Source organism: Ovis aries, chromosome 12, assembly GCF_016772045.2.
Source record: "Ovis aries strain OAR_USU_Benz2616 breed Rambouillet chromosome 12, ARS-UI_Ramb_v3.0, whole genome shotgun sequence".
NCBI classification, from domain to species: Eukaryota; Metazoa; Chordata; class Mammalia; order Artiodactyla; family Bovidae; genus Ovis; species Ovis aries.
This window is the reverse complement of record NC_056065.1, coordinates 54,279,312-54,294,850: the sequence shown is the minus strand read 5'-3', so window position 1 is coordinate 54,294,850 and position 15,539 is coordinate 54,279,312. Positions and strand designations below refer to the sequence as shown.

General features: G+C 42.2%; 1 protein-coding gene across 1 annotated transcript; it reads right to left on the bottom strand.

Annotated features, from left to right (window-relative positions):
- Positions 1 to 4,609: 4,609 nt before the first annotated feature.
- On the bottom strand, positions 4,610 to 15,477 carry PRDX6 (peroxiredoxin 6). The gene is given in 5 exon segments (NM_001280704.1): positions 4,610 to 5,705; positions 7,002 to 7,148; positions 8,254 to 8,400; positions 11,022 to 11,178; positions 15,300 to 15,477. Coding segments are annotated over 5 exon segments (675 nt in total). The 5' UTR covers positions 15,395 to 15,477; the 3' UTR covers positions 4,610 to 5,576.
- Positions 15,478 to 15,539: the final 62 nt, after the last annotated feature.

The following is a 15,539-nucleotide window of genomic DNA, read 5'->3' as shown; positions in this document are numbered from 1 at the left end:
ATGTAGCAGCAACAGTGGTGCCAAGAATGGGCTTTAGGAGCCTTCAGCACCCTCCCTCCCTCTGTTGCCAAGTCACTCCAAAACCATGTCTTCTATGAAAAAATGATGTGCTGTGGAAATGCAGCTTCATAAGTCCCTTGACCATCACACCCCCAACCAGATCACCACCCTAAGAAACTTTTAATAGAAATTCTGGGCCTATGACTATCATTTATGACAATCAGGGTGGTCTGCAGTGTGTCTGTTGGGGAAAAGGAAAGTTGCATTGACCAAACTGATGGTTATTGGTTCCTCTAAACAAAGCAATTGAATTCCTTGTAGGCAGTCTTCCTAGGTCATCCTCTCGTCTTTCTTAAAGGGATCTATTTCACAAATGTGACACCTCATTAGGTGTCTAGCAATTTGGCTTGTCGCTTGCCACTGTATCTTCCAGGTCCCCTTATTTAAAAAATTCTCATTACAATTTAGGAGAAAAGTTTCCAGTTTACCTTGCAATCAGTCACAAAGTTAACAGGAATTCAACTCTCCTCACATTTCTCTTTAAGTGAACTTTGATACACTACTCGAACTAAGTGACTGTATCTCTTTACAAGATAATGCTTGTTGGGATAGAGATGCAGGGGTACTTACTTACTCAAAGTCTTTAATATGTAAGCTCTTCTAAAGGGAGTATTCCAGATAATTAAATGGAAACTTTTCAGTAGGTTTTCCGATTGCACTTACTGTTTTTCTTTTTTTCTGAAATGCTTATAGTCTCATATTTTACTTTTGACTTTCTTTTGTAGTTGGACACTGGATCCCATTTTAGAAAAGGACTTTAATGGCACTTACGTGATACATGGAGTCAGTTTAGAGACTGAGCTAATATCCTGACTCAAGTGCTGAAACACTACCTGGCAAGGAGTTTACTCACAAACTGCTAAAGCAATTTACTTCTGCGTTTATTTTACAATTTTGATGGACTGCTGCAAAAGCTCTAATTTTAAGTAGTTGCATTTATGCTTGAGATGTTCAAAATCCTTCAGATACCTTAAACTTATGGTTTAGCAAATGAAATCCTGCATCCAGCTGAGAGCAACCTATGATAGAGTAGAAGTTATCAAAAGCATTTGTACAATTAACCCACTACTATCTAAAGCATAAAAACTATAATTTTGATTTGTGTTATTGCTACAACTAGTGCCTCCCTAACATTTTACAGAGTAAAATCTAGTAAATCCTCAATCTAGTAAATACTGAAAAATGGAACCACGTTCCATAATCTTAGTTATTAAAAGCAGTTTAGGAAAAATTAACAATCTTACATTGCATAGTACTATTTAATATCACTTTTCATTTTACTTAAAAAAGTCAAATAAAATTGAATTTTATGATGATTGTTTAATATTTAGGATCCATTATTCCTTTTCATTTTAACAAGATTTTAAAAGAATACACAATTTGCTACTCCAGGGAAAACCATAATAGAAGAAAGAATAGAAGAAAACACAAGAGAAAAAGTCAAGGCCCTCCAGATACCTAGAACAGGGCAACATTTCTCAGGGTGGCTCTGGAGTACTTACGTGTCAACAAACGTTAGGCGCAGCCACACCTAACAGCAGTCCTGCAGCCAGGACTGTCTGGCTGTCTAAGGAAGTTACCACAGACCCGGTTTCCTTTCAGATTCCCTGTCTTTCATCCTGGGCCTGTGACTTTTATCCTCCGGGTGGCAAAATGACATCTGTAACTCAGTCATCCCATTTGCTTTTCAGCGAAGCAAGGCACTTTCAGGAAGAGACCCCCACCACAGGCCAACACTGTCACATGACCCCACCCACCTATCATCTTAGGATGAATTTTAACTGGCACCTCAACTTGCCACCCTTAATACAATCTGGGTATTTTTCATGAAGAATAAGGGGAAATGGCTATGGTGAACTGCAGTGTCTGCTGTATACTGCATCACGATCACCTGGGTTATGGCAGATGAAGAACTTCTGGCCACTTGTGGAACCCATGTCTGGGGGAAGGGCCCTGACCTGCTTATTTTAACACACTCCTCATGTGGTTTAATGCATATTGAAGCTTGAGTTCCACAAGATAGGGGATTAAGAAGTAGCAAAAAAACAGATGTCTGCTCTACAATCTTATGAGGCACATTATCATGTTATTTGAAATAACTAGAGGACACTTAATTCTATGTGTATCAGTTAGGATGCTTTTGTCCTCAGGTACCAGAAAACCCAACTCAAAAATGCTTAAACACTAAGGTGATTTATTTTTATTACTTAAAGAAATTTTACTTATTTTTGGCTGTGCTGAGTCTTCATTGCTGCACAGGCTTTTCCTAATTGCAGAGAGTGGGGACTACTGTCTAGTTGCGGTGTGTGGGCTTCTCATTGTGGTGCTTTCTCTTTTGGAGCACAGGCTTCAGTTGTTGCGGCAACAACATGGGGTCAGTAGTTACAGCTCCTGGGCTCTGGAGCACAGGCTCAATGGTTGTGGCACGCGGGCTTAGTTGCTCTGTGGCATGTGGGATCTTCCCGAATCAGGGATCAAGCGCATGTCTCCCACACTGGCAGACAAGATTGTTTACCACTGAGCCACCAAGGAAATCTGGTAATTTATTATTTTATGTTATAGTAGTCCAGAGGTAGGACGGGTTCACACTTGTTAGACTCAGTGAAGATCATGAAAGGTCAGATGTTTTCCTTTCTCTCAACTTGGCTGTTGACCTTTACAGCCTCATTCTGTGGCTGGATCCCTGCTCCCAGGTTGTAAGTTAGCTGCAGCAGCAATTAGTGCATGTTTTTTTTGTTTATATTCCATGTGAGAGAAAAATGGCTTCTAGTTGCTCTTGTTTGAGAAAGAATTCTTATAGAAACTCATGATCCTCTATTTGTGTCTCAGTGCCCATTGCTGAGCCAATCACTGACAAAGTGGCAATGCCTTTTTAACTAGTTAACGCATCCTTTAAGTTTGAACAAAGTTGTATTTCCTCAATTTGCATTGCCCAAAGCGGTGGAGGTCAAATCTAGTAAATCACTGTGCCAGTTCACTGCATCCAAGTGGCATCTTGATATGCCCCTTTAGACCCACCCATTCTAGCTCATTACCCCTTCCTGAGCCTCTCAGTGAGGATTCTTACCCTCAGGGGAATGGTTGGAGGTAAGGTCAGACTTTTGGCAAGACCACCCAGGAACCTCAAGTCACTCTGTGAATCTTAGATGGCTATCTCTTCTAGCCAAAGCATTTGCTGATTCTTTGAGAAGGCACCCAATAGACAGCCTCTTAAATTCTTAAGCTTCTCTCATAGCCACAACAGCCATATAATTCATTTTCACTTAATAAATTACTGGACTTACTAAATCTATTCTCCCTATGAAGTTGAGAGCAACAATTCTGGAAGGGGGAATTCTCCTTCCCATGCCATCCCAGTTAAAAAAAAAAAAAAAGACTTATTATAATCACTGCTATCCCCTCAACATACATTCATTATGTAACATTTTACATTTGGAGAATACTCTCACACTCCCATGGCCTCATGGCTGCTTTGTGATAGAACCAGAAGTTAATTTGTGGGTACATGAGTACCCTTTTCCTTGAGTTTTTCAGCATTCTTATATGGACATAATCTATGTGGGTAGGGTAGATATAGCTAAACAAGGTTTGGATGCCTGAGTGATAAGAGGGGCAATGTATTTATTGGGGGAATAATTGATGAATTTGATTTTGAATTTATAAACTTGATGGCCAGTGTCCGATCAATCAGTAAAGATGTGTGAATAATTAATGTTGGAGATTTAGACTTAAGCCAGACTCTGAGAGGCAGGACTGAAGGTGAATAGCCAAGGGAAGAGAGCAGTGAGGAACCTAATAGGGAGGTGACAAGATTTGAGGAGCCAGGGGTTACTCAGAAGAGATGTGCTAAAGAGCACCAGATAGTCTTGGTTCTTTAAATACAAAACACAGTGACTTGGAGAAGAGGTGACAGCAAGATGCCAGCCCAGTTAAATCTCTCTCAGACCAGCATTCCCAAGGATATGACTTGGAATTTTCACCTTCCTTCTCAACCTTCTTAGCATCACCCAAATTTTACATGTGGTAAAATTAAGGAAATGAAAAATTAATGACTTCTCTAAAACACGGCACCAGGGATCAGATTTTACGTTATTCTACTCAATAAAAGTATAGAGGGCTATATGCAAGAGATTATACCAGGTATGGGACCTGTCTTTCTAAACCTAGGACAGTATAGTCAGTCTGAGAGACTCTTGACTTAGGAATCCTTTGTACTCTTTCCAGAAAAGCAAAAGATGTCCCATCACCCTCAAGACTGGTATACTTAAATCCAGCACCCCTGTTAAGGTATTAGGTTAGAGGAGCTCTTTGTTGCAGGGGTGAGAGATTCCACAGGGCCCAGGTAAGTAATACGAAGGTGCGAAGTAGGCAGGAGATGTGGCAGGATCACATTTTCATCAGCAGCTCCTCCGTTTTCATTACATGAACTTTTATACACCTGTCTTTGGAGAGAGGCATCAGTGTCAGTCCTAGCAAGGAGACGTCTTGCCCTCAGGACATGAGTCTGAACTAGTACTTCAAAATGTGACGACAGAATTCTCTGATCACGTTTTTGACAAAGGATTTATTTGCTGATCCCTAAGAAGCAAAATTCAGAAAACATCTCCCTCCTCCACTGCAAGGATAATAAAACATTTTCAGTCATCCTCTTCCCTCTTCCCACAGTGGGCCCTTTCACATGCATGTCATCGTAGAACAAACTGACATCCAGAAATTCTCCAAAAGGCACCTGGCACTGTCATGTTGCTCACGCCTTCTGCTACACCTCTCTGGCAGGCAAGTGGAGCCTTTTCTGTAGCTTCTCACTTTCAATAACAATTTATTGAAAAATTTTCTTGATAGCAAAATATTTGAAGATTCTCTCCCCAGGCTCATCTTTCATTTATCTACTAGAAAAGTACTGAATGGAAAAGGTTTTTTCTCTAAGTTGTGATCAAAACATGGAATACTGAAGAACTTCCAGGTTACTCTAAGTTCTTAGGTTATACACATAGATACGTACAGAGGAAGTTGAACCCCAAGTTCTATTCCCTCCCAAAATAGGTAACAGAAGATTTGATTAGCACAGGAAAAAAAAAACAAAACAAAAAACCAAACCTGATAGTCATTTTTTTGGCTTGGCCAAAACGTTCGTTCGGGTTTTAAAAAGCCAAATGAACATTTTGGTCAACACAGTATGATGGAGCAAAGCAGGCTTTTTCAACCATAAACTGATACCACCTCTTGGTCATAAAACCCTGCAGAGATCCAAGATAAGTCTCAAATTTCGAAGAAAGTCAGCAGAGAGTGTGAAGATATATGAACAAAGGAGAAAGCTGCTGAAGGCACAAAGGATCCCCAGGAATTTTTAGTGCTGTTTTCATTTAATAAGCCAGTAGTATAGCAACCTAAAGACCTTGGCTGTGATCACACCAGAATGTTTTTAATGGACTGCTGCGGGGAAACATGATGGACAGCTGGCATCCTCTGGCTCATGGTGCTAAGTGGGCAGCTCCAGAACCAACTCCGTGGCGAGCCTATGGCTGGGGTGTGTAGCGGAGGTATTTCTTGCCAGACGGGAGCTCTTTGGTGAAGACTCCTTTAGGGAAAAGTTTTTTGGCTTCCTCTTCAGGGATGGTTGGAAGGACCATCACGCTGTCCCCATTCTATTGAAAAGACATTGAGAATGGTGAAGTTCAATCTTTCATGATGAGAATAATCAAGTCTCCTCTGCTTTGCTCTCTCCCCCTGAGGAATTTTGCTTTCACAAATCGATCTTTGACACTTTTGGGAGGAGAAGTATTTCCCCACCTTAACAAGAAATAGTCCTGCTTTAAGCCCAGTAATGGTTTGCTACTGCATTTTAAAATTTATTCTAAATGAGTCCTTTGCACTACCCTGTGTGACTGAACCCAGCCTTCCTCTTTCACCCTTGGTCCCTACCTTCACCTCCTGCTGCTGCTTTTCCAGGCATGTTGGCTCTCCTGTTCCTTGAACGTGCCAAGCTCACTTTTAGGAAAACTCCTTAGCTGTTCCTTTAAGCCTGCAGTGCTCTTTCCTCCTAAAGATGCATGACTTGGCCTCTTGCTTTCTTTATGTCCTCCCCAAAGTTCTCTTCAGAGAAGAGCCTTCCTTCCTTGACAGCCAAATATAACAGCAAGTCCTCCCACCTCTGCTCCCCTTCTCCCCACCTTTGCATGATTACTCTCTGTCATACACTGTCACCTAAGATACTGTACACTTTACTGTTGGTCTTTACCCACTGGAATGTAAGTTTTGAGAGGGCAGGGACTTTACACTGATTGTTCACTGCTAAATCCCAGTGCCCACTGTTTGGGCTCAGTAAACATAGGTTCAGTGAATGGACACAGAATTTCAATGGTTTGCCAGTCAGAAGAAAGAAAATAACAAGACCAGGTATTCAGGTTAGCAGATTAAAAAATGTAGCGATGTTAAGAAACTCTTGTGATATTATCCATGTCCTACATATTGCTGGAATAATAGAGATTAAAAATTCACAAACAGGTTTCAGAGAATTCTACATGGGTTTAAAAGACCGGAGCTTAAGAGAAATGTTTCAAGACATTAATACACCAAATAGTTTTATACCCATGACTTAAGTGGTTAAACTAAGTTCTGCTATAAATATTTTACCATCAGGGAAGAGTTCAAGTTTTTTTTTTTTAATCCTTTTATTTAGGAAAAGGAATCATTCTAACCAATTAATCTGTCCAAATAACCTAAAAGTTAGAAATATGGGAGTTTGTATTTTGTATAAAAGGTGTTAAAGACACTGAAAAATGGCCTCTCAGTAAATCCTAAACTCAGCCAGGAGGAAAAATCCTCCCAGTATATTTGCATGCCAGAAACAGAGCCCCAGATAACACCCTAAAGGGAGCCATTCAGATGGCGCCATAGGCCTTTCTAGGCAAGTTGGGTTTCTGCTCTTTTAGCATCTTTACCTTCCAGTCAACCGGGGTGGCCACCCTCTTTTCTGCCGTCAGCTGGAGAGAGATAATTACTCTGAGAATCTCATCAAAGTTCCTGCCAGTGGTAGCTGGGTAGAGGATGGACAGTTTCAGTTTCTTATCAGGACCAAAAATAAACACCTGCAAAGTACACAGACACATAAACAGGAAGAACTCTCTGAGTGTTTTTGATATTAAAGCTTCTTATAAGGCTCTTTAGTCATTAAAAATGTTCAAGGGTATAACAAAACAACAAAAGCCCCCAAGTATCTAGAAAGACATGCCAAACAAACTGGGTAGTTGGAATAGTTATGATTTTCTTCTCTATGTTATATTTCTAAACTTGAAGGGAATTTTATTTGGTTTTGGCTGTCTCAGTAAGAAAAACTGACTTGTGAACTGAATCCAGAAAAGGCCTCAGGAAGGTACTATGTTAACTATGGAAAATGATCATAAAAATAATACTAATGGGAGTTGATGGTGTTGTTTACTAGCTAAGTTATGTCCAACTCTTGTGACCTATGGACTGTAGCCCGCCAGGCTCCTCTGTTCATGGGATTTCCCAGGCAAGAATACTGGAGTGGGTTGCCATTTCCTACTCCAGGGGATCTTCCCAACCCAGGGATCAAACCCACATCTCCTGCTTTGGCAGGCGGCAGATTCTTTACCACTGAGCCACTTGGGAAGCCCCATGGGAGTTGACACTGGTCCTCAAAATTTTGTACATTTTTGCAGATGTGGGAATAAGTTTGTTCTCTGGTGGATAAGGACAGAACAAATAAGAATTCAAAACAAGAGATGCCTTATGAAGAAGACTATGACCCACTGTGGAGAAGGAAATGGCAATCCACTCCAGCACTCTTGCCTGGAAAATCCCAAGGATGGAGGAGCCCGATAGGCTACAGTCCATGGGGTTGCAAAGAGTTGGACATGACTGAGGGACTTCACTTCACTTATGACCCACTGCTTTAAAGAGAGGGCTGTCAGGAGAACTATAGCAGAAGATTTCACAATTCTAGACAACATGTTAGGATAACTATGTAGATTTTCAAAAGCTGTGAATTAAGCAGTTTATTAATAAGTTAGCTGAAAAATTTTACTTTGTACCAGCATTTAGATAAAAAGTGAAAGTGCCAGCACACACTTATTTCCTAACTGGAGATATTCACCCATTTACTTTAGTTGCCCCAAGCATTTACTCGGATAGATGTTGCCTGGTCAGATTATCTAGTAGTACACAACTTACCACACGAGCAGTCACAGGCATGCCCTTTTCGTCTTTCTCTGCTGGGTCCAGCATGCCCAACTGGATGGCAAGGTCCCGATTCTTATCATCAATGATGGGAAAAGGTAACTTTTCTGTGGGCTCTTCACCATTGTAAGCGTTGATATCCTGAAATGCAGGGGAAATAGAAAAAGGGAATTCTAAAGCAGGCATATCCTCTAAATGCAATCAGTTAACACACATCATTTTGTAAGACAGGGAAGAGAGGACCATAATCATAATAATTTCTCTACACAATTTTAAGGGCTTCCCTGGTGGCTCAGAGGTTAAAGCGTCTGCCTCCAATGCGGGAGACACAATTTTAATAAGAAAATTAATAAATGAACACTCCTTATCCCAACTGTTCACTGACAGAAATAACAGGGTATAGTACTTAGGTTATAATCTAGAGCCTTTTCATGCCCAAGGCTCTTCAAATTCAGCGTGTTTTTATTGCTTTGAGAAAGCAGCATTAAACTCTCTAAAAGTAGAATAATACAGAGTTAAGATGTCAATCCCAGGTACCTCTGGGTACCCAAACACTGTAAAAAAAAAAAAAACCATCAGTGACAATCAGTTCACATCCAGAAATTATGTCACAGGCAAAGATAATTCTGTAGATATGGTACTGATCTGAACCTTGACTCAAAAGCACCCTGACTCAGACATTAAGCTACTGAAACAAAGATATTAAGAAAGAGAAGAAACACAAAGCTTAGAGCAAAAAGAATAGAGAGTTGAATATTCACTTCAGTAACAAGTCAAAGGTAAATCTCTTACAGGTAAAAAGGCAGAGGTGAATTTACACTAGGGTGAAATCCACATAAAAAGCAAAGCATTCCAAGTCTGAATTGAAGGACAATGTACTTGCTTCCGCTCTCTATGCCTTCCTCTCCTAGTGAAAAAACTTTATTCACTTTTCCATCCTGGGAAGTTCTGGGGGAAAAGAAAAAAAATCTAGCTTTATTATTTGATCTGGCATTGAAATTGCACTTGAGGTGGGCTAAGCATTATGGTAAGTACATATGGGATACAGATAAGTAAAGTTCCTGCCTCTAAGGGAACTTCTAATTTGGTTAGATGATTTCCATAAGAAGTAGCAACAAATGCAAGATGGTAATATGCAAAAGGCAGAAGCTGAAGTACACCAGCCTGCCCATGTGTAAGACTGCTGAGCTAGGAAAGTGTTTAAGGACGGGGTATGACTTTGACTTGGGCCTTGAAGGATGGACACAATTTTCACAAGGCAAAGGAAGGCATTCTAGAGAGAGGGAGCAATATTAATGAAACATGTAGGCAAGTCTGAGCATAAACTATTGACTGGAGAATGAGGAGTTTATCTGGGTAGAGTTTTAGGAAGTAAGGAAAAAGAGTTAATGCTGGAATAAGGTCTATGTATTCTGTGGCGCCTTGAAAGTAAAATAAGAGTTGGTGGCATAGCAGATTAAGACCCTCTGTGGATTTTGCCACAGAGACGCCACAGGATAAACGTAGCATTCATGAACTTTGAAATGGATAACAAATTGTACCATGTTTCTTAATTCTATTTGCTTAACTTTCTTCCTTCTGTCACTAGCAGTCTATCATGTCACCACCACTAAAATAAACAATGGATATGGTTTCATGCTACAGGCACCTTGAGGTTTCCTACATAACCAGGTGTAAAGTTGGGACTTGTTTCCTATTTAATGTGATCACAATTCTGAAAGTTCTAAGGCACAAGCTCACCAGGAAACATGAACCTGGGTGTGTGCCTATACTTTAAAGAGTATTATATAATTGGCTATAAACTCTTCCTTCTGCCACTTGTAGTCTCAATAATTGCTATGCAGTAACTCTCAACCCTGCTATTTGCATGACAGGCATTACATTACACCCATGAAAAGCAAAGAACCATACGCTTTGGCTTTATTCTATCCTTCAGTTCAGTTCAGTTCAGTTCAGTCACTCAGTCGTGTCCGACTCTTTGCGACCCCATGAATCGCAGCGTGCCAGGCCTCCCTGTCCATCACCAACTCCCGGAGTTCACTCAGACTCATGTCCATCGAGTCCGTGATGCCATCCAGCCATCTCATCCTGGGTCATCCCCTTCTCCTCCTGCCTCCAATCCCTCCCAGCATCAGAGTCTTTTCCAATGAGTCAACTCTTCTCATGAGGTGGCCAAAGTACTGGAGCTTCAGCTTTAGCATCATTCCTTCCAAAGAAATCCCAGGGTCGATCTCCTTCAGAATGGACTGGTTGGATCTCCTTGCAGTCCAAGGGACTCTCAAGAGTCTTCTCCAACACCACAGGTCAAAAGCATCAATTCTTCAGTGCTCAGCTTTCTTCTCAGTCCAACTCTCACATCCATACATGACCACTGGAAAAACCATAGCCTTGACTAGGCGGACCTCAGTCGGCAAAGTAATGTCTCTGCTTTTGAATATACTATCTAGGTTGGTCATAACTTTTCTTCCAAGGAGTAAGCGTCTTTTAATGTCATGGCTGCAGTCACCATCTGCCGTGATTTTGGAGCCCCAAAAAATAAAGTCTGACACTGTTTCTACTGTTTTCCCATCTATTTCCCATGAAGTGATGGGACCAGATGCCATGATCTTCGTTTTCTGAACGTTATTCTATCCTAAATCAAGCTAATTCCTACCCTCTATCATTTAGTATCAAAGAAAGTATCACCTTCACCTCAAACCAAGCTACTCTATAAAATTTATAACATGATCTGTAACCTCAAAGCTTCTGCCAACAGGTAATACCTTGCTCCATGCAAGATGGTCTTCCACACTGTCTATGGAAAGAGCAATCATCTTAACATTTCTCTTGGCAAATTCTGGTGCCAGCTTTGCTGCTCTGCCGAGCTCCGTGGTACACACTGGGGTAAAGTCCCGAGGGTGGGAGAAGAGAATGCCCCATCTGAATAAGGAAAAGAAGGTCACAAGTGAATGAAGAGATGATCACCAACATTACATACAGTGAAAAATCACAAATCCTAGATCAGAAATGGCTTTCTTTTTAAAATGAATGCTTATGAAGACAATTGGGGCTTCCCAGGTGGTGCTAGTGGTAAAGAACCCGCCTGCCAAAGCAAGAGATGTTAAGAGATGTGGGTTCCATCCCTGGGTCAGGAAGATCCCCTGGAGGAGGGTATGGGAACCCACTCCAGTTGGGATACGGCTGAAGCGACTTAGCATGCACGCATGAAGACAATCACTTTTAAACCTTTCTGTTGAGGCGTGCTTTTCAATTATCTCCAGAAAAATCTGTTTCATGCCCACTTCAATCAAATATATGAAATTCAATATGGTAAATATTTAAAAAGACTGTCAGGGTATTGCCTACTTTAGTAATTCCAGAGCTACCCTGAGTCCTTTTCAGCTAAAACAATCTGTGCTATTCAAACTAAATACTTACTAAAATAGCTTCCCCCTTCTTTTACACTTTCTACATTTTTTTCTAAGCACAGATATGCTGACATTCGCCTCTAATAATGGATGAGCCAGTATGCCTGAATCTAGACCAATGCCTGACTTAAATAATAAACACATTATGTAACCTGAAATAAATAGGCTTCTATCCTCTATTTATATGTAAAGTTAAAGCCGACACTTGGCTTCTTTTACGTGAACAGATATAAAAACTTTTGTAAAACTAGTTTACTGATCTAACCTGCTAAACAGGACACCCAATATTTGTACCCTGACAAAACAACAGCATTTTAAGAGTTTCACATATCTCTTCACGTGCAGTTTCTTCTTCTTCCTTTAGACCAGGTGGGTAGAAAAAATACAGCCTTCAATGTTGATTTCTACAACTACAGATTCTTAGGGAAATAGTATTATCTAAATCATCATTGCCTACGATTAAACTTGTATGAATTTTAAGCACATTTCAAACTAAGTCACCAAGAATCTTTGGAGTACTGTCCTTCTGGGCAGCAGAAACTATTCTTTCAACTGAAAATCTAACACTCAGTTTCCACATTCTAGTCGACTTAACAACATTAAAGCAGGACCTTAAACTAGTAGATTACTCATGGTAGCCTAGATGCCACGCTGACCTCCTTGAAGTTTGCCAAATTTCCTGAAGCACAAAGAAGAAAGCAGAGACAGTGTACCTAATTCCCACCTATATCTGCCACTCAGCTCCCAAGGTTTCAGGAAAGGAAAAGACCTTCTTATAAAAAGGATGGATGGCCCTGTGGCAAGACTGGGAAGAGAAAGGTAATATTTTTAAGATTGTGGGAGGGTGTGGTATGTTTTTTTATATACATAAAGGGCAATAAGAGATTTATTTAAAATGTTTAAAAATAATTAATCTAGTTATGAGTACAATCTAGGCCTTAGAGTCCATGGTGAAGGATCTATTTAAGGGTCAGATGAGACTTAGGAAGAAGTTGAGAAAAAAAATGAACAGGGCAGTTCCTCTTGCATTGTTAAAGAGGTGATTAGTTAGAAAAATCAGGCCTTCTCTTTGCACTGTGAGTCAAGAGACTGTTTTGCTGAATCATGTTAAGAAAATTTGTCTGAAGCCACTTCACATCCTCCCCTTCAGAAGCCACACTCTAGTTTGCTCCTGGCGAGGAACAGGATAACCCCTGAGAACGTCTTACTGTGGCCCATTTCCCTCTGTCTCCCTACTGCTGCTCTTCAGAGGAATACAATTACAGTATCCCCTTTCCTTCCTTCATTTTCAAAAAGGACAAAAAGGTTTCCTCCTTTAAGGGAGATGGTCCCAACTCTAACCCCCTGGAAAAACCCAAGGAAAACCCACGTTTTGTTTGGTGAAGATGTACTGTGAAGAAGCTGCTTCTGTCACATATACATGGTAATTGGGCTCAATAAACTCATTAAATAAGCTCCCAAACCCCTTGGCTGTTTCCAGTTGTCCAGGGGAAGGGTAGGTACCTGTAATGTTTGAAATTGTAATTTTTTTCTCCAAAACACATGTGATTACAAATTGACAGTCTGAACTGAAATCACATGAAGAGTGGAGTTGGGAAAAATTACATTTGCCACAGTCCATTTATTATAGTGTTATAAAAGGCTCAAACTTATTTTTGGGGTAAGGCAGGAAATAGTACTCTCCCGTACTTGACCCAAGGCAGACTTGTGTATTATTTGTTTATAGATGCAGTTTTCTCTCTCATCTTCCTACTGCTAATTCCCTGAGAAGGTATCACTTTTAATCAGATCAACAAAAATTCCAAACAAGTAGGGTTAGCTTAAATGGTGACATCATTTTTAACTATTGCTACAATAAATATGCTTCATAATAATATTTACCTTTTAATCTATACAAGCTAAGAGCTTTGGCAAGATTTTGTTTTATGTGGGTGGGGGCTGGGAAGAAACATTCTCTGAAAATCCCATGGAGTTTTGGAGAAATACTAATACCTAGATACTTGAGTATGAGACTGGACATGGTCTGTATTTCTGAAGTCTTTGCCTGCTTTTAAGGTCTGAGAGTTCCATTTCTCATCCTTTTTCTAGCCTAGTCCTTTCAAAGAACTTAGCTTTTCCCTTAATCAGTAGTTGGAAAAAAATCCCCAGTGGCTCAGATGGTAAAGAATCCACCTGCAATGTGGGAGAACCCGGGTTTGATCCCTGGGTTGGGAAGATCTGGAGGAGGGACTGGATACCCACTTCAGTATTCTTGCCTAGAGAATCCCATGGATTCTCCCTGGCAGGCTAAAATCCATGGGGTCACAAAAAGCAGGACACAACTGAGCAACTGCCACACTTCGAAGAGGTTGGTTAGGCCTAAGAATCTCTCCCAGGTGCTCTGCAGAGGTTTGGCCTATCACTAATTCATCTCATCAAGTTCACCCTCTGTGATATATACACCTGGTCACTGTTTATAGAAGGGACACAAAGCAAGAAGGAATTGTAAAACCTTAGACCACAGTGTGTGTGTGTTGGGGGGGTGCAGGCACTGGAACCCCAGAACCACAATATAACTAGACACAGCTGGGATGTTTCATATTAAATCTAATCAACTTGACGTTTGCTGATTCAGAAGCTGTAAAACCACCGTTCCACCAATATACTCCTAGTCATAATAGTATGATTGCCAGGCTAGATCACGGGTCACCAGTTTGGCAAGACTGCCTGCGGCTGGGAGCAAGGCAGAGGGGGGAGGGGCAGTAAGAGGCACTCCGCTGTGAAACAAAAGGGCCTCAAAGTGGGAGGTGTCGGTGTCCGTGACCTACCCATAGTTACCGCTAACTGAACAACCTCAGAAACCCCTTCCCTCAGGGTGCTGCAAGTTCTGGAATAAAGGACACACCCGCACGCAGTGTTCTGGCTTCCTCCCAAAGCGGCTATCAAATCAAATTCTAGCAGCTGGGGGAGGCTCTGGACAAAAAGTCTTTCAGCCACCAATTTGGCAGCTGGTGGTTTAAATTTTTTTTGTGCTGAGAAGCCTGCAAATACCACTGCAGCAAGCAGAACCCTCAGATAACACGCTGGGTCCTTCCTAAACCTTCAGCCAGCAGCAGTGCCCTTTGACTGGCCTTGGCTACCCACCTTCCCCCGGGAATGAACTGCAGAACGGAGGAAGGGAGGGAGGTAGGACCCTGGGCACGAGTCCCGGGAACTGACCACCGATGCTGCCCGGCCCCTGCCCGCTCCGGGCCTCGGCTGGACCATGCTACTCACACAGTTCGCCCAACAGAAGTAAATGGACTTAAACTCTCCTCCATACCGGCCTCCCGTTCCTGAGATCCGCGGGAACCCAATTTTGTTCCCCCTCCCCCTTCCTCATCCGGGAGCCAGCCCAACCACGCGGGGGCCGAGAAGCGAGAGGCGATCAAGTGGCCGGTGCAGGGTGGGCCGGAGGGTCGCTGCCCCTCCGCAGCGCCGCCGCGAAGAAGCGGCCAGACAACGAGACGCACGTGCAGGAACCGGTGCGGGGAGGAGACGGGCGACGAGTTGGGGGCCGAGCGGTGAGGAGGACCGAAGAGAGGAAAAAGGGAAGGCTCCCCTGAATTCGGGCGTAACCCGAGGCTAGGGCAGGGCGACGAGGTGGCCACTTACGAGTCTCCCAGATAGTCGTGGAAACGGATGCGGCCGATGGTAGTATTTGCCTCGAAGTTGGGAGCCTCGTCCCCGAGGAGGAGACCTCCGGGCATGGCGGCAGCAGTGACGCGAGGAGTAAGAAGAGGTGCAGCACCGACTGCCACTAGCCTGCTGGTTCTGGCGGTGTAGGTGCTTGGGGCGGAATAAATAGGGCTTCCAGGGGCGGGACCAAAGCCGAGTCCAGATAGGCGGGGTCGC